Source organism: Fusarium phalaenopsidis (assembly GCF_050370095.1).
Source record: "Fusarium phalaenopsidis strain FUZ10S chromosome Unknown contig_32302, whole genome shotgun sequence".
NCBI lineage: Eukaryota > Fungi > Ascomycota > Sordariomycetes > Hypocreales > Nectriaceae > Fusarium > Fusarium phalaenopsidis.
Genome location: NW_028145405.1, coordinates 4661983 through 4679582, shown reverse-complemented (window position 1 = coordinate 4679582; position 17600 = coordinate 4661983). Strand labels below are relative to the sequence as shown.

The following is a 17600-nucleotide window of genomic DNA, read 5'->3' as shown; positions in this document are numbered from 1 at the left end:
CTTTTGTTTCGTATTGGCTATTTGGGACTTCCCCTTTCCCACAAGCCAAATCCACGTTGCGTCCGAGTCAAGCTGCATGGTCCCAGTCTTGACGAGCGCTACCGAACACTTTAGCTGGAAATCCCCTGCAACTGTTCCGTCTGATCCCTTATCCCATCTCGATCCCTATCCCATTTCTTCCCCCCCTCCCCCCCCTCTTGGACGCCGTAATTCTCGACATATACCTGCCTGGCCGGGCTAATTGCGCCGCCCAGAGAGGTACCTGGCAGAAATCCAGCATTGACTGCATCCTCCCCATCCCCACTCCCGCAGTCAGGTAACTTTCACCACCAACCACCACCACTGTTTCCGAAATATACACACGACATCCCTACGCACACCTCCACTGCGTGCACATACGCTCAACGGGCACACGCCCCTCGTCCCATCTCGATCTCCTGCTTGCCGCTGCGCAAGGCCCCAAGCCACTAGGTGACAGGACTCGCAGTCCCTCCCCCCGGGGCTTCGACTCCGTCCTCGCCCCAGGTGCATTCATGCAGCAGCTCTCTAGTTCCAACTCTTCCTCATCTTCCTCCGCTTCTTCGAATTGTCCCGTCGCCTCTACTGCCGCTGCCGATTCGATCGATCCCGAAGACGACGACCATCGCCATCGCCGTCCTTGCGCCGCTGCCTCGATCTCAGGACTTGCCCGCACACCATCGAGCGCAAGCACCACTGAGCCTGGGACCGGGACGGACATTGCTATTCTAGCTGCTGCCGCCAACGCTGTTGGAGAGGCTTACAACAGAGTTGCAACAGCCGGCATAGTTGCCCACGTCCCTCCCCGAGTTCCAGCACCAGCATGGAGGCGAGACCCTAGCATACCAAACCTGGCCTCCAACGTGCCCGTGTCCGACTCCGCGACACCATCATTGACGGCCTCGGCTGCCAGCGCTATCCAACAGGCGAGTGCACTCACGATCGCCAGTTGGCGAGGCATCAGCGCGCCCACTCGAGGGCTCACGCAGCCTCCCGTTCCGGCGAAGCGCCCCTCTGCCCCGATCAGAGGTGAACCCGTCATGCAACCGTCTCCTGTGAAGAAAGCTCGCACCGGTGCGTCGCCACCTCGCAAGGTCGAAATCCCCAGTCAAGCCTTGGGTCTTCATCCCTCCGCCGCAAGAGGAAAGCAGGAAGGGCCCCTCTCCCCCCTCTTCTTCTCGCACACACCTTCTAGGCATGTCAGCCGCCCCACGGCCTTTCCTGCCGGTGACCCAGCTGTATCGATGCTCTCCCGTATGCGAGAGGACCCAGCCGGAGGCGTTACGACGCTCAAGCTGCCTCGCGCAAGTGTGAGTTCTATCAGCCCTGGCAGATCTGAGAGCACACCTGGTAGTTGGGGCTCTTCAATGGACGTACCTGCGCATTCTGGAAGCCCAGACAGTCGCACCCTCCCTCCGGGGCTACAAATGCTGCAGGGCATTGGCGTTATCGAGTTTCTTGAGCAAGATGAGAGACCGACGTTCCTGATAGACTTGGATAATGCGGCCAATGGTAGCCGCGCTGGGCTACATATTCTTTACTATAATGCTTCCCTGCGAGTCGCGCATGAACTTCTCCAGTTCCTGACGGTAGATCAAGAAGATGCCAGCCCAGAAACCGATTTTGGACGCTTTAAATCATGGATCATGACCTCCGCCAAAGCTCGAACGCCATCCGAAACGAACTCTGCTACGCACGTCTACGCCGGTATCACATGGACCTGTTCGACACTGAGGCGAAGATTCCGTTTTGTTAGCGCCCGCGCAGGCTTTGCTAGCTCTCGACCAAGCTCTGCGCTCCCTCTTATCGACGAGGCTGCTGCCCCGGAGAGTCGAAGCGTTGCACACTCGCCAGAGATGCCAGTTACCCCTGACGCTGAAATCGTTGATGCACCTGACTATTTTGGCGATGCCGAGCCTGAGGGGGTCACTTTCAACACCAACAACCCTGCGGGTGCCGAAGTTGATATGCAGCAAGATGAAGCAAGATTACATCCTGATGAGTTTACAAACCAGGTGTTCCAGTCGCAACCGGCGAGGTCGATCTTTGACTGGACAAGGATACCACCCTCGGAAAGTCTTCCTCCACACATCAAATTTGCTCGATCGGTCGATTGGGCATCGACCCCTCTAGGGCCCATTGAAGATTGGCCTGCAGACCTGAGAACCATGTCCAACCTGGTTATGGGCAGTCCACATCCCGCTGCCATGTACTGGGGACCCCAGTTCGTTATCATATACAACGAGGCATATCTCGACATTGCAGGCCGAAAACACCCAAAACTCATGGGTTCATGCTACATGGAGGCCTGGCCCGAGATTTGGGATGAGATCAAACCGGTCTTCAAGAGTGCGTTGGAATCCGGCCAAGCCACGATGAAGCATGAGAATCGGCTTTTCATCAACCGGCATGGGTTTTTGGAGGAGACCTTCTTTTCCTGGTCTATCGTTCCTCTTGTGGGTGGCGACGGCGAGGTTGTGGGATTGTATAATCCCGCATTCGAAAACACTCGTCGCCGAGTCAACGAGAGAAGGATGCTCACACTTCGTGAAATCGGTGAGAGGACGGCCGCGGCGACGACTGTTCAGGGTTTCTGGCCACAGGTGCAGAAGGGCCTCGAGTATAACGAATACGATGTCCCATTTGCATTGATTTACTCTGCGAGAGAGGACAATGAGAGCGAAGTCTCATCTTTACATTCTGGCAGCTTGATCCATTCACCCCAAATGGTCCTCGAGGGCGCTCTTGGTGTCCCCGAGAACCATCCGGCAGCGGCTTCACACCTTGACTTGCGGTCATCTGATGAAGGCTTTGCCCCCTACATGCGACAGTCGATGACTGCGGGTGGCATTCCAGTCGTGCTCTCTGAAGAAAACGGCACCCTCCCAGCGAGTCTCATTGAGGGCCTCCACTGGAGAGGGTTCGGTGACCCTTCAAAGACTATTGTTGTCTTTCCTGTTATTCCAACTACAGCGGGTGAATCTGTGATCGGTTTCATTGTCATGGGCGCTAACTCTCGACGGCCTTACGATGACGACTACAAACTGTTTGTCCATCTGCTCAACCGGCAGCTTGCTACATCGATGGCTTCGGTCGTCCTATTTGAGGAGGAGATCAAGCGAGGGCAAAGGGCTGCTCGGCTCGCCGCTTTGGATCGCCAAGAGCTTTCGATGCAGCTTTACCTCCGCACGCAGGAGGCTGTGGAGAGCGAGTACAGGTTTACCAGAATGGCCGAGTTTGCGCCAGTTGGCATGTTCATTGCCAATTTCGCCGGGAAAATCAACTACTGCAACGACATGTGGTGGCAGATTTCGAGGCACTCTCGATCTGAAGACTCGGTGGACACGTGGATGGATAGCGTTCGGGACGAGGACAGGGCTGCCCTGGAGGATGCGTGGGCTAAGTTAATCACAGAAAAGGTCACCATCTCGGTCGAATTCCGGTTCAAGTGCAGTCAGCAGAGTGGCGGAAACACGATCGATACGTGGGTTCTTATGAGCGCATACCCCGAGAAGAACCAAGACGGCAACCTCAAGCTGATTTTTGGCTGCATTACCGACATTTCTTCTCAGAAATGGGCTGAAAAGGTTCAAAGCGAGCGCCGGGAGGAAGCAGTCGAGTTGAAACGGCAACAAGAGAACTTCATCGACATCACGAGCCATGAGATGCGGAACCCCCTTTCGGCAATTCTGCAATGTGCCGACCAGATCGCCAATAACATCAGCACTTTCGATGCGCACAACGTCAAAGCGGAGGTGGAAACACTGTTGGAGAATTGCCTCGACGCTGCTAACACGATCAATCTTTGCGCAAGCCATCAGAAACGCATTGTCGACGACATTCTGACACTATCAAAGCTGGACTCGAACCTCCTGGCAGTGACTCCTGTGGACGAGCAACCCGTTAGGGTGGTACAAAGGGCGCTGAAGATGTTTGAGTCGGAGTTGATAGCCCATGACATCGAGTTCGCCTTCAACGTGGACAAAAGCTTTGACAATTACGGCATCAAGTGGGTGAAGCTTGATCCTTCCAGACTGCGACAGGTGTTGATTAACTTGATGACAAACGCCATCAAGTTCACTCAAGGTCGGGAGAAGCGGACTATTACGGTCAGCCTCAGCGCATCTAAGCATGTGTCTGAGTTGACTCGTAGGGGTGTGGTCTATTTCGACAGGATCGATCATCAGCGCACAGCTCTCATGGACATCAACAATGCGGATGAATGGGGTGTTGGTGAGGAGATCAACATCCACTGCACAGTGGAAGACACTGGCCCTGGTTTGCTTGAGGAGGAAATGAGGCTGCTGTTCCAGCGGTTTCAGCAGGCTACTCCGCGAACACACGTGCAATATGGTGGATCAGGGCTCGGGCTCTTCATCTCGCGGATCTTGACAGAGATGCAAGGGGGGCAGATTGGCGTCACATCCCGGCGAGGTATCGGCAGCAAGTTCAGCTTTTACATCAAGACTCGGCGCTCTCTCAGCCCTCCCTCGGACTACGAGCAGGTCACGCCATTCAAGATTACGCGAAAGGCGCAGTCTCTAGCCCCTCCATCCAAGCCTGAGCTTACCCGCCAGGTTTCACGGCCAGGCCCCGAAGACTCGAACCAACTGTTTGACGTGTTAATCGTTGAGGATAATATTGTCAACCAGAAGGTCCTTCAGCGACAGCTACGAAATTGCGGCAACAACACGTTTGTCGCGAATCATGGAAAAGAGGCGCTCCAGACACTGCAGCGATCAAGATTCTGGGCCGGCAAGGAGGCCGAGGGCGTCGACATCTCTGTCATCCTCATGGATCTCGAAATGCCCATCATGGACGGCATGACGTGTGCTCGGAAAATCCGAGAGCTCGAACGGGAGGGGACCATTGTCCAGCACATTCCTATCATAGCTGTCACGGCTTACGCACGACCGGAACAGATCGAGAGTGCGAAAGCCGCAGGGATTGTAAGTGCCCACAGCGATATACCCATACTGAGTCTTGCTAACCATTTGTCGGTAGGACGATGTCATCTCCAAACCGTTCCGCATCCCTGAGCTCCTGCCCAAGATCGAAGAACTGGTCGGCAAGTATAAAAACCTCTCGGTGTCTGCTTGAGACGTCGGGAGCTGTCATGTTGCGTCTTGTTAGCCCGCATCATCCTTTGATACCCTTGGCCCAATGAGGCTGATATTTTCTTCGCTCTTGTCCCTTTAGCCCATTGGAATATCATGGGTTGCCGGATATAATTTGCCCTTTGGCATCATTTGCCTAGAGATATGTACGACCTTTTTTTCTTGACATAATTCTTTGTTCACCTCATCATCATGACTGGGTTATTCCCCTCAGCATTTGGACTTGTGAAGGCATTCAGGCGTTTTGGAAGAAGCATGGGAAAGGAAACCTTGGGGGGCTCTAACTGCAGTACACTAAAGCAGTGGGGGGCTTGCGATGTTTATCTACATATACGAGACTTGTTTGGCTGTCTGGGCAGAACAGATGGGCACTGAAAAAGCAACATTTGGTAGGGCATAAACGATACAATTGGGCGTTGTTGCTGGGTGCTAGGTGAAGGATGCTGCTGCTCTTGACTTTGGTCTGTTTTGACTGGAAGGGTGTCATTTCTGGTCATACATTATACGTTTTACGTACGGTTGGTTCTAGGGGGGTGGACGGATTTACGACGACGATGTGCATGTATCTAGCTAGACAAGACCCCTTGGCGCCTTTGATATCCAGAACCTAGACTTGCTTTGAACCGATTAATCGATGCACGCATGAATAGATAGCCCGTACGTTGCCATTGTGATGCTGGCCAGACGGACCATTCGGTTGGTAATGAGTGACTTGGTCGTGATGTGCAGGTGAGGCAGAGGCTACATTCCAAGGCTGTGTTTTGGAAGCCATCGCGGGGTGCACGTGACCTCCATGTCAACTCGGCCAAGGTCAACGTTGACCAATGTTTAAGAGAAGCGAATCTTCACAAGTGCAAAGGAAAGCAAATCAACATGTTCAACACGCAGCAGTTGTATTATTAGTATTAGTTATCTCCATTCCGGGTATCAGACAAGAAAAGACAATAAGCAACGACGCGAGCATGCCGCCTCTTCCAGGCCGGCAGCCGGGACAACATTTTTTTTGGTGTTTTCGTGGTCCGTTTCCAGACCTTTTTTCTCCTTTCCTCCTCTCATATTCAGTAAATATGGAAATTGGTATCAGTGAAGCAGTCTTGACAGGGTATCTCGGTATCTTGTGAAGAAATGCAGATCCATCCTTCCATTCCCAACCCTTTCAATGCATGTGTGTTGTGATAATTTTTTGTTCATGGTGATTTAGTCGTAACTCGCAACGATCAACGGCGGGCCACCCTCTAGGCAGCGGCGGTGACGACAGGAGCGGGAGTGGTAGCGCTCTCAGGCTTGTTCTCGGCCTCGGGCTCGGCAGGCTTAGCAGCCTCCTCCTCCTTGGGGGCCTCAGTCTTGGCCTCCTCCTCCTTAGCAGGCTCCTCCTTGAGGGTCTCCTCCTTAGGCTCCTCGGCGTGCTTCTCAGCAGGCTTGGGGGACTTGCCGCGGATGGTGTTGCGGAGCTTGGAGAAGGGGCTCTCCTTGACCTTCTCACCCTCGCCAGGGGCGGGAGACTTGTCGCGCTTGCCGAAGGCGAAGGGGAGAGAAGACTTTCGCTTCTCCTTGATCTCCTTCTTGGCCTCGGGGGCGGGAGAGGTAGCGGCAGCAGCCTCGGTGGTCTCAGCGGGGACAGTGGCAGGGCTGGAGACGTCAACGGCAAGGGGAGTGGTGGCCTCGACAGGAGGGATGACGGGGGCAGCCTCAGTAGCCTCGCCCTCCTTGGGGGCCTCGGCGGGCTCAGTGGGCTTCAGCTCGGGAGTCTTCTTCTCCTTCTTAGAGAAGACGTTGCCGAAGAAGCTGTTGCGCTTGTTGGGAGCGGGCTTCTCCTTAGGGCTCTCAGCAGGCTTCTCCTCAGCAGCAGGAGCAGCCTCAGCAGGGGTCTCCTCGGCAGCCTTGGCAGGCTCATCAACGGCCTCAGCAGGCTTGGCGGGCTCCTCGATCTTGGGGGCCTCCTCAGTCTTAGGAGCCTCCTCGGCAGGGGTCTCGACGGCAACGGCGGTCTCCTCGGCGGGCTTGGCCTCAGCCTCCTTCTTGACCTCTTCCTTCTTGGACTCCTCCTTCTTGCCGAAGCCGAAGAAAGAAGTGCGCTTGCGGCTGGCGGATCGTCGCTTGGGCTCCTCAGACTTGACCTCCTCCTTCTTGCGCTCGTCCTTGGCTTCCTCCTCCTTGGGAGCCTCCTCGGTAGCGGGGGCAGCCTCGGCGGCGGGCTCCTCAACGACAGGGGCAGCCTCCTCCTTGGGGGCCTCAGCAGGCTTCTCCTCCTTCTTAGCAACAGCAGGCTTGAAGCTCTCGACGGTGGCCTTGTAGGTCTCCGACTCGGTGACAGTGGCGACGAGCTCCTTGGCCTCGGCGATCTTGAGCTTCAGCTGGGCAACCCAGTTGTCACGCTCAGCGGTGTTGGCAGCCTTGAAGGTGTGCTTGTTGCCCTTGGAGGTGAGGTGGAACTTGTGCGAGCCATCGGTCTCGGGCTCAGTAGCATCGGCCTGCGGGGTTTCAGTGGTTAGCTCACTGTGACATGCCGGCAGTTGGTGCATTGGGGTTGCGTGGGAGTGGATCCCAACTTACCAGGCTGATGACGCTAGAGGGGGTGGTCTTGTCGCCGACAAAGAGAAGACCCTTGCCAGTCTCGGAAGCCCAGGCGATGTTGGAGTGAGCAGTATCGGCAGACTTCTCGGCCTTGAGGTAGTGGGCGAGAGCCTTAGGCTCGACGGCCTCAGAGCCGAACCAGAAGAACTCCTTGCTGGCAATCAGGTTCCTGGGGTGTGTGGTTAACAAACACGGTGCGATTAAACAGGTGTGCACGCAGCACGCAGCGCCAGCTATCGGCGCCATGATGGCACAGAGACGCAGGGCTGCGACGCGCCACGGGCGACTCGACTCGACTCACTTGGGGAAGCTCAGGCCCTGAGCCTTGTGGTTCAGGTGACCCTCCTCAATGGGCTTGACCTCCTCCTTCTTCTCCTCGGTCTTGGGGGCCTCCTCAGCCTCAGCGGGCTGGGCCTCCTCAGCAGGCTTGTCCTCAGCAGCGGGAGCAGACTCGGCAGCGACAGCGGGTGTCTCTTCGGCGGGCTTGGACTCGGCGGGAGTCTCGACGGTGGGAGCCGAGATACCGGTGGTCTCAGGCTTGGTCTCCTCGGGGACGACGACGTTCTTCTGTTCCTCGGCCATTCTGAAAGATTTCGGGGGGTATCAAAGGAGATTGGGTATCACAACAAACAAAGACGTTGGTATAAAAAGGAAAAAAAGGAAGATGATCCAGAAAAAAGGCGTTGGAGTTCAGATGGAGCTGAAGAGCAGGTAGAGAGAGGGAAAGAAGGAGGGAGAAAAGACGAGCAGGAGAGGGGGCGCTTGGGGGTACTTATTCGCAGAGTGCGAAGGCGGTTTGCCAGCCAGTGCTAGGTGAGGTGAGGTGAGGTGAGCAGCGCAAGGCAAAGCAAAGCAAGCTCCAGCGCAACGCAACGCAACGAAGAAAGGGTGAGTTGAGAGAGGAGGGAGTGAAAGTGGATGTGGGTCCCGTAGTCGGCAAGGGTAAGGGCGTGTGCGGTGTGAAAATTAGCCTTGGGAGGGGAGTGGGAATGGTCAGTGATGGGCAGTGGAGAGCGAATGAAGTGTCCCGACAGTGTCTGTCTGTGCCTGTGACAGCAGTCAAATTTGGGGGGGTACAGGGGGAGGCAAGCTCTGTCAGTGGGATGAATCACTTGGCGCCCAGTGTGAGGAGAGTTCTCTTTTTTTTTTTCTCTCTCTTTTTCTCCCTGATGAGGCTGTTGGTGTGGGCAGTTCGCCCTCTTTCCCTTCCCTGGTCCCGTCATCTTGGATCCTGACCGATGCCGTGATGCTCTCCATCCGTTCTCAGCATCCTCCATCAGTGAACCCAGATACCGTCCTGGTCCTCTAATCCCCACGGCCTGTCCCTGAGCTCGTCCCCTGAGGTCCCCTGAAGTCCCCTGTATCACCAGGCGCTACAGCAGATAGCTTGGTACGCAGAAAGTAGCTTTTGCCCACGGACATGCATAAGGTAACTGGCCATTATCACGTCAATCCGCCGGCAATTACAGGGCACAGCACCCGCCCTGATGCTGATCAGTTTTATATAGCAACGGCGTAGAATTTTCGTCTTCCACACTAACATCGTCCTGTCCCTCAGCAACACTCTGTTCCTGCTCCAACTAGATGACTCTCATTATCATTCCACCGAACCAATCCTCCCGTCCATTGTCTTTCCAATAATTCTTCCCTGTTGTTGCTGGGTGAGGCGCTGGCCCGTGCTGCATTAAACGAGTGGGCCTGAAATTGCAGACGCCCCATGGCCCCGTCGACCTGCCGGCCGTCGGTGGAGCACACCTTGCAAAGGGCTCCAGCGCTAGCCGCGGACAAAATTGCAGTAGCAACCCAACTGCACTTGCCTGTGCTTCATGGCGGGGCTCACGTATCGTATCGACTCAACTCGACACGTACCTTCCCATTCACAGCCAAGGTCGTAGTTACTGTGAAGATGCGGAAGGCAAGCCTGGACGGAAGGTACCCCGATATTCACCGTCCTTTTTTCGTCACTCACCATCATCTCGCATCCTTGCTGGAAAGATTCTTTTTGGAATTCACCTCGGGATGATGGAAGCTTTGGAACGTGCTTCGGACTGGACCCCCAGAAAAGTTGCATGTCGTTGTCAACTTCAAGCAAGGCCCCTTTCCTTTCGTATCGACGGATGCTCCCGGCCAGCCTGTCGGCCCCTTCCCTTCACCAAGGAACAAGAAGCTTTACTTTGCCCTGCCCGCCTTTTCTCACCGTCAATGCCCATCATACTCCGTACCTACAGCATCTCGCTGCACGGCGCGGAACCACGCCCGCTGGCAGGCTGGGCTGATAACTACTACGTACTGGCCTGTGCAGGCCTCAACGCTATTGACGCTACGGAGTGCTACCACCTGGACGATCAGACCCGGGCTGGAGCCCTCCCTGAAGCCCGGCCGGCTTCAGTGTCGTCGCCCATGTTATTCCCTGGAACTCGGCCGTGTCCCGACAATCAGCATTGATCAATCTCCATCTTTGATCCTACAGACCGACATGCTCACCCCATCTCTCGCTCTGACTCAACCGGGGAGGGTCCTCGAATAAGGAAGGGAAATCTCGCTGCTCACCCACTGGTTTGAATGAAATTCCCTTGTTGTCGGGAACAGGGTCTTGAGACGACATTTCAATATCGATCTTCAACCCACCTCTCGGCCCCAATGGGCTACGGTACCTACATCCCCACATTGCCGAGCAATCTTGTCTGGCACTTGACCTCCTTGCTTGCACAATCCACCAAAACGGCGGCAACAAATGTATCAGAACCATGTGCTCTCCCTCTCCTCTCCAGCCCACAAGTCTTGCTTTTCTGGCTCCGTGTCTCGTCGTCTAGTCGGCTGTCTCTCATTCTTGACTGACCGTGTCTCTCCGCGAGATGAATCAGACACCCATCGTACGTACCTAATAATAATCTGCCCAGCTCCCGGGTCTCTGATGAAGCCCAATCACCGGTGGATCTACCTCCAATATCTCCCATCTCCCTGTGTCCGAACCTTGTCGAACCCCCTTGCACCCTCAGCATGCAATCGTGGGCCATGGGGAGCCACTGACTTTCTTGAACAATCCACCTGGTCCCTGTCCCTGGCCCTGGATTCTCGCTTGAGCCCAGTGCCGACGAGCGATCCGTGCCAGGACCGCCCTCAACAACCACCTCTTTGTGGTTCTGGTGGATCGCCATTAGAATGAAATCCGAAATAAAATATTGTTCCAGGGGAACACGTTTCGACACGTCTGTCTTGTCTTGACGGTCACCAGCACTCTTTCTACGACGTTGGCTGGCGTCTTGCCTGCTTGGCATAGTTCCTTGGCCGCCTTGGCATCTTGGCTGTCTCTCTTCCTTGCGCCATCCATCCATCCAGGCCAGGCAAGCCCCCGGCGCCGCCCACGGTCGCCATGAGGCTCTCGTGTCTCGCCTAGGCGCCTGAGCTGCTGCACCGGATCCTGTGATGCTCGGTGGCTTGAACATTTGCTGCACAACGACAAAGGCGTTTCACCCTCTTTTTCTGACGCTGACGCATCTGGCTCTTGTGCCTCGTTGTTGGTCCCAGTCCCCATCTCGGCCTCTGGGAACCTCTGGGAAGACACGGCGATGCACGCAAGTGTCAGGTCAGGTCATGTCATATCAGGTCACGCTTCGCCGTCTCCAGAAGCGTCATCCTCCGGCAGCCTCTTGCGTCCAGTAGCCTTCGGCTTCAACCCTCCATCATGTCTGAGCCGCGAGATCCCGCACCTGAACCAAACTACTGTCGGATATGCTGTGTGATTTGTTGTCTGTTTGTGCGTGTGCGTGTGCTTATGCTGTGCTGCGTGTGTGTTTGGGACCTAGCAGCTCATCTCTCTCTAGCCCCCGAAATTCTCTACAGTTCTGTGGCCATGGAACGACGTCCAAGCAAGAGTTGGTCCTCCGGGCCCAAACATGGCCTTATGGCGGCGCTAGCGACGACGTCGTAATAAACGGGGGCCCGCATTGCGCCCTAACTCGAGCAGCTCGGGCGAATCAATCAATACGGAGCACTGCTCACTTCGACAGGACGGGAGGTACCCTGCACTGCATCAGAGGTACTTCCTTGGATTTTATGGATTATTCTCTGGAGTTGGCTCCTCGATGCCCAAGATAGTACCTTGCTTCGAGGTCGAGTACCTACATACCCTGTATCACAAACCTCATTCGCTGGTCGAGCTCATGCAAATGCAGGAAGCTGCAGCCCGAGGCAGGAGCACACGAGCATCACGATGGAGAAGGGCCACGCGCTCGCAAAACAACCCACATGCAGCCTTGTATGCCTTGTATCGACCTCGAAACTTGCATCTATCTTCCATCACCTCCCACACGTTGTCCTACGGGGTACAGCGCAATGCAGCACAGTGCAAGGGTGGTAGCACACGCAAAGTGCCTCTTGCCCCAATCCAAAGTCAAAGCTTGCATCCGGGTTATCCACCCATTCACAATCACATCACAATGCCACAATCCCGCGATGCCACAGCCAGCATCTGGTTCTGCTCCAGCACCTGCATCAGCCACTCGAGAGGGCTCAAACAGTCCAACTCGATCCAGGCTACAGGCAACCCCAGCCGTGGCTCACACGATCGCTCACTTTGGGTCCAGGTGACTCAAGGCCCGGCCGTCGTCTTGGCCAAGTCGAGCATAGCTTGGACCAGTTGGGCATAGGAGGTCAGCTAAAGCCGCGAACACCAATCCACCTGGCAGTAGTTCGGGACCCTTTTTACTGCAACTCTGAAGCCGCTGTTGGCAGTGGACAGGACTCGATGCTCATGTCGATTCCTCATTCCCTTGACTCGAGCACACACGGCTACCAATATCGGGGGCCATCTGGTGAGACACCCTAGACACGCAGCATCTCCCGTCGGCGGATCAACGCCGAGACATAACAAAGTGAGTTGATGGCCTGCAACGGGAAACGAAACGGCACGGCCTTTGTGCGACCAATGCTCTGGGTTCTGCCATGGCATATTCTTTTGTGGGTGGCTCTGTGGGATGTTAACCGCCCGAATGCCACCCATCGGATACAAAGGTCATTCTGGGGAAGCCATCGCCTGCGGTTGCCTTTCTGGACCCTTCTTTTCCTTCCATCTCGCCTCCGAGGCGCCTTGGTTTGCCTGCTTGGCCATCTGCCCTCGCATGGACTCGTTGCCTTGGTTTCTGACCTGCCGCCACCTCCTTTCACGAACGACCAGCGCCTGATATCTTGATGGGCACTAATAAAAAAGCACAATAGCACGAAATCCGTGCCAACAGTGCACGGCGGCGATCATCACACACGGTCCGCCGCCCGTGGGCAATCAATCGAGATCCACATGCCCGTCAGCTCAACCACCACGCCTTGGCTTGACTCCGGCTTGTGGGACCAAGCCTAGATCCTTGTCGGTAGCCTCTTGGAAGCCATGCCGTTGTTGAGGGGGGAAACGTCTCGAAGCCGGGCGCTTCTCTTGCTTGATCAAGAACGGGTTTCTGCTCCAGGCCAAGCAGTGTTGTATCGCACCCTTGGAAACCTTACTGTAGCAAAAGGCATTGATTTCGGTACTTTGCCCGAGGCACACCGACACTCGCTTGCTGAGATTGTACGGCTGGTATCCCTGGAGAGAGCTGATCCGTCGTCGGCCGATGGCACCTAACCCCGTCTCGTCTGGAAATTGGACCCTGCGCTTCTCATTTCATGATCCAACCAAACACACAAACTCCTGTTGCCTCTCGGGGCTCTGTGGGTTTGTTCGTTTCACCCCGTTGGCCACCATCAGCCACTCGCGGCTGGGCCTTGTTTGTTTGCGGCGAGCCTAGCTAACAGTTCAATGCGATGCACTGAAGCTGTGCCGTATCTCGATGATGCTGGAGGGATAGGGCATTATCCCAACCACCATATAGACGCCGAGGCACCGTCATCGTCGTCCTCGTCAGGCTGCCCTGCGTTCGGGCATGGATGTGAATTTCGGATGACAATCTCGTCTGAAGAGAATTGCTCCTAACATGGAGGAAGGGGGCTCGTGGCAACAGCAACACGTGCACATCCTCCGAGAACTGCTTGAGCTGTCATCCCTCTGACTCTATCAAGAAGAAACTTAGTTGGCTCCACAAGCTGATCTTATTAACACTTCATGCGACCGTGCAGCTTTTCCCAGAAGTACATTGCAGTACCAACCCGCTTGTTCGATCGTCGTCTTACTCGGCTATCATGCTTATGCGGGTATGGATGTTTACTCTCGCAATCGGGCTCTGGGTCGTCGTGATTCGACCCGTGATTCCCATGTCTCTCTCTTTCAGCTTCCGAGACGCCGACATTGATGAAGAGACAAGACGGGGGGTGGGCCGTACTGTAACAACTCTCCGGGGCCGATCAGTCAGTCAGTCAGTCAATCAGTCCCGACCGAACCGTTCCAGCCACGACGGGGGGGTCATGTGCTGTTGACAAGCTTTTCCTCCAAGCTTCCAGTCGCAACGGTAACTCTCGCGCACCGCGCACCGTTTCCAATCACCTGATTTGCCGTCAGTGTCAAGGTTGTCTCCTTGCCCTCATCATTCCACATCACAGCATTGGCGATCCCGAACACCGGCTGTCTCTTGTGGTTGTGGTTTGTGAATGTGACCGTGTCCGGGAGCGGCGGAATGTCAGAGTAGAAGCTCGCATTGCTGTTGCTCCGACGGTCCTTTCTTGTCTTGATCTCTCGCAACTCCGATTTGGCTGTTGTGGTGTGAGACAGTTTGTGCACCTGATGATATGCCTGCTGGGCTATCTGCTCTTTGCCGCCCCGTCGTGACACCCTGATAGTCATGATTCTGCAGCCGTGCCACTCCCATTACTCGACTGGGAGTGTTGTACTGTACTGGATTGTACTTTGCTGTATCAAGTCATCCTATCAAGGAATGAGCAAGAGTACTGTACTCCGTTCTGCCTTGACCGCGATGCATCCCACACACCCGGCCAATCAATGTCACAGCTTGGCCGACGACAGCTGGGCTAACAAGGCTCTTCATGATCTCGTGCCTATGCGTGCCATGCTGTATCATCCGGCCGTTCCCCTCACCTCCATCTCAGCCCGTGCTCTGGGGACGGCTAGGCGGTTCCATGCCATCCCACCATCTCTGGCCATCTGCTGCTGGCTGCCACCCTCCCGTCGATCGCGGCTCACCTCGGACAAAGGTCTGTCATGACGACTCGGCCTTGTCCTCCTCGAGCAAACGTTCATGCAGGCCCCGCTCCCTTGCAGACTTAGCCATGTGCATGTGCTCGCCCATGTGGCTTGGTCTCCGACAACACCCAAGACTCCCGCCGCCGGGCTTGTCACCTTTGTTTCTCCAAGTTCAGATTTTCCTCGACTTTGACTGTTGATGGTGTGCAGGACCCTGGTTTCAGATTCGCTGACTGGAGAGCTGGTGTAAGCCGGCCCAGCTGCTAAGCCTCTATCCGCGACGCCATGTTTCTTGGACCACTCGTCGTCAACCGCGCTTATCGACCGTAGAGGGGTTGTACGTGATAGGCCGTAGATATTGTGAGCTCGAGCAATCAACCTGATTCGGTACAGTACATGCGGGCTGGGATACGACGTCGAGAGGGATTTTTTACGAACGAGCCCTTTTTCCGTTTCTGCAACTCGATCTTCGTTTCAGGAATAGATCTTCTCGATATCATGGCTCGAGGACCGGGATCGACCAGCTGCTCTCGCCCCGGACGGTCCCGTGGGGTGTAGTTCCTTGTTGAGGGTGGTGAAGGGCTCAATGCTGAGATGGCGGTGAGACGGATGCAAGGGACGGTGCAGTCGAGGATGTGATGAGGCTGGGGATATTGCTTGCAGGAGTTTTAACCTGCATCATGGCTTGCTTTTATTGTTTTGATTTGTGTTGAGAGAATGCGGTCCCGGATCGGCTCGTAATGTCGTTTCTGGTTACGATACTTGTTAGCACAGATTCAAGTATATCCATCTGCTTTTACCGTAAGCCTTTGACTCTCTGACCCCCATGATAAACAGGGACAAGGTGAGGTTAAGGTTCTATTTGGGGAGAGTTCCCATCTCAGTCTTGCTCTCGGTTGACTCAGTAAACTTACACCCATCCTCACGAGTCTGAGTGACGGGATGTTTCTTGTGGTGTAGTTCAGGTAAGGCCAACATTGTGCCTAGAACTGTGGCCTTGGCTCCTGTGTCTGACATACTCTGTCTTTGTGAGAAGAGAAGTGTCTGTGCCAGCAACAATGGACTGGCTTCCCGTGCACACTACTCACCGAGAGATTCCTTTGTTCGTGATCAGTGTTTATCTGTAGTTCGTGAAAGCACGATGTTCTCCTCACAGTCCGCTCGGTGTCATTAGATGACCTTGACCCGTACTGAGTAGATCCTTTGGTTAGCTAGGTGCTTCCTCACATCGTTATCCCTTCTTGAGAGGCTCTCAGACATCTTGGGCACGCTCGAGGGCTGTGTCGACTCGTTCTCTGGGAGAGCCACACCTCGAAGAGTCTGTGGTACGGAACGAAGAAGGTATCTCGAGAATGTCTTTGGCGTGGCATCTCATATGAGGATGTGAATCGCTTTTCTTGGAGATAGTTGGATGTCTGTTGTTCGCGATGGCCGTCAAGGCGGTCCGGGTCCTGGATTTCGCTTCGAAGCTCCTCGCCCCTGGGATTTCGGTATCGCTGTGCTGTTCTGGTGAGTCTCTAGACTCATGAATGATCAAGATCGTGCTTACTGCTGGCCGAAGAGAGGATATTAGGAGCTTCGAGGTCTTCAAGCTCGACGCGTCGCTTCAACTGGTGGATGTTGTGAATGGCCGCACAGCCCTGCCCGGTATGACGTTGCGATAGGGGGTGAGATCTTGCTGGCGACATACCTCGCAGCGTGTAATGACTGTGATGCTATAGACACAGACTCTCATCGAGATGACGGTCCTGTAGATGTTGCTGGGCTCTTCGTCGATGCCTTCATCGCCTGGATCAGTCCGTCGTTAGCATTCCTTCCACGAGTAAGGGGGAAGACCAGATCATTTTGGATTCCAGATATAGTCAGCGTTCTCATGGAAGGTGCTTATGGGATGCAGAGAGGTCTCACAGATCGCACGGTCGCAGGTAGGATGAAATGAGGGAGGTTTGGGATGCCTTCTGTCGTGCCGACCGTCAGGGGCCAGGCACGACAGGTCCTTGACGCCTTTCTAGACGTAAGTCCCCCAAAGCCTTGCCTTGGGAAAGCTTGTGGTATGTGATTTAGATGTTTTGGGGGGGTCTGTTGTGTTGTCCTGGGATGAACAGCTGTCGTCCTTTGTGCTGCTCGAGGGCTGCGACGTCAACACAGGGGTTTGTGGGACAAGAACTTGATCCTCATTGTTCGCGATGTTCACTAAGCAAGATAAATGATGACTTTGAGACTTTTGGAGGCTTTCTGGGCATGGCGATGATGAAATGAGTATGGGGATCATGTTCAGATAGGGGTCCGCCATGGTGGGATGCGCCGGGCGTTCTCCAGTGCTGGACCGCCAGGCCATCAAGGCACCATAACGACGAGAGACACGACGACATCTTTGACAACGAGCAAGCAAAGGATGTGGGAGTGTATGGGATGTACTGCTAAGCATCTACGGGGCATTTGATCAAGTGTGCCTTTACCCCTTTCCCTGAGCCCTCCTCCAGCCTGCACAGGGTGCAGTCCCCTCTACCCTTTGCCAGGCCACTGCTAGACTAGCAGACGGGGCAGCAAACATCAGACTCCGGGGCACCTCTCGGTGGGAGGCCGGAGGGCTCACCGGTGCCTGTGGGTCTTTGCGTGGGCGTTGGGTGGCCAGCTCTCCGCTGGCTGCACCACAAGGCAGAGCGTTTTCCTGCGAGGCTACGTAACTTGGCCCCAAGATCGAGACTGTGATTCACTGTCAGGCCCGCAAAGATAAACCAATATCTCCCAGGAAACCTCAACGCTTT

At 55.1% G+C, this 17600-nt stretch overlaps 2 protein-coding genes across 2 annotated transcripts; one reads left to right on the top strand and one right to left on the bottom strand.

Moving 5' to 3' along the window:
* Nucleotides 1-533: 533 nt before the first annotated feature.
* On the top strand, nt 534-5118 carry LRP88_08795 (hybrid sensor histidine kinase/response regulator; the record flags this gene model as incomplete). Its single annotated transcript, XM_083245294.1, has 3 exons — nt 534-654; nt 751-4967; nt 5023-5118. 3 exons carry the CDS (start codon nt 534-536, stop codon nt 5116-5118), a joined length of 4434 nt encoding a protein of 1477 aa, XP_083099788.1.
* A 1252-nt stretch (nt 5119-6370) lies between these two features.
* On the bottom strand, nt 6371-8291 carry LRP88_08794 (Pleckstrin homology domain-containing protein; the record flags this gene model as incomplete). Its single annotated transcript, XM_083245293.1, has 3 exons — nt 6371-7606; nt 7689-7878; nt 8011-8291. 3 exons carry the CDS (start codon nt 8289-8291, stop codon nt 6371-6373), a joined length of 1707 nt encoding a protein of 568 aa, XP_083099787.1.
* Nucleotides 8292-17600: the final 9309 nt, after the last annotated feature.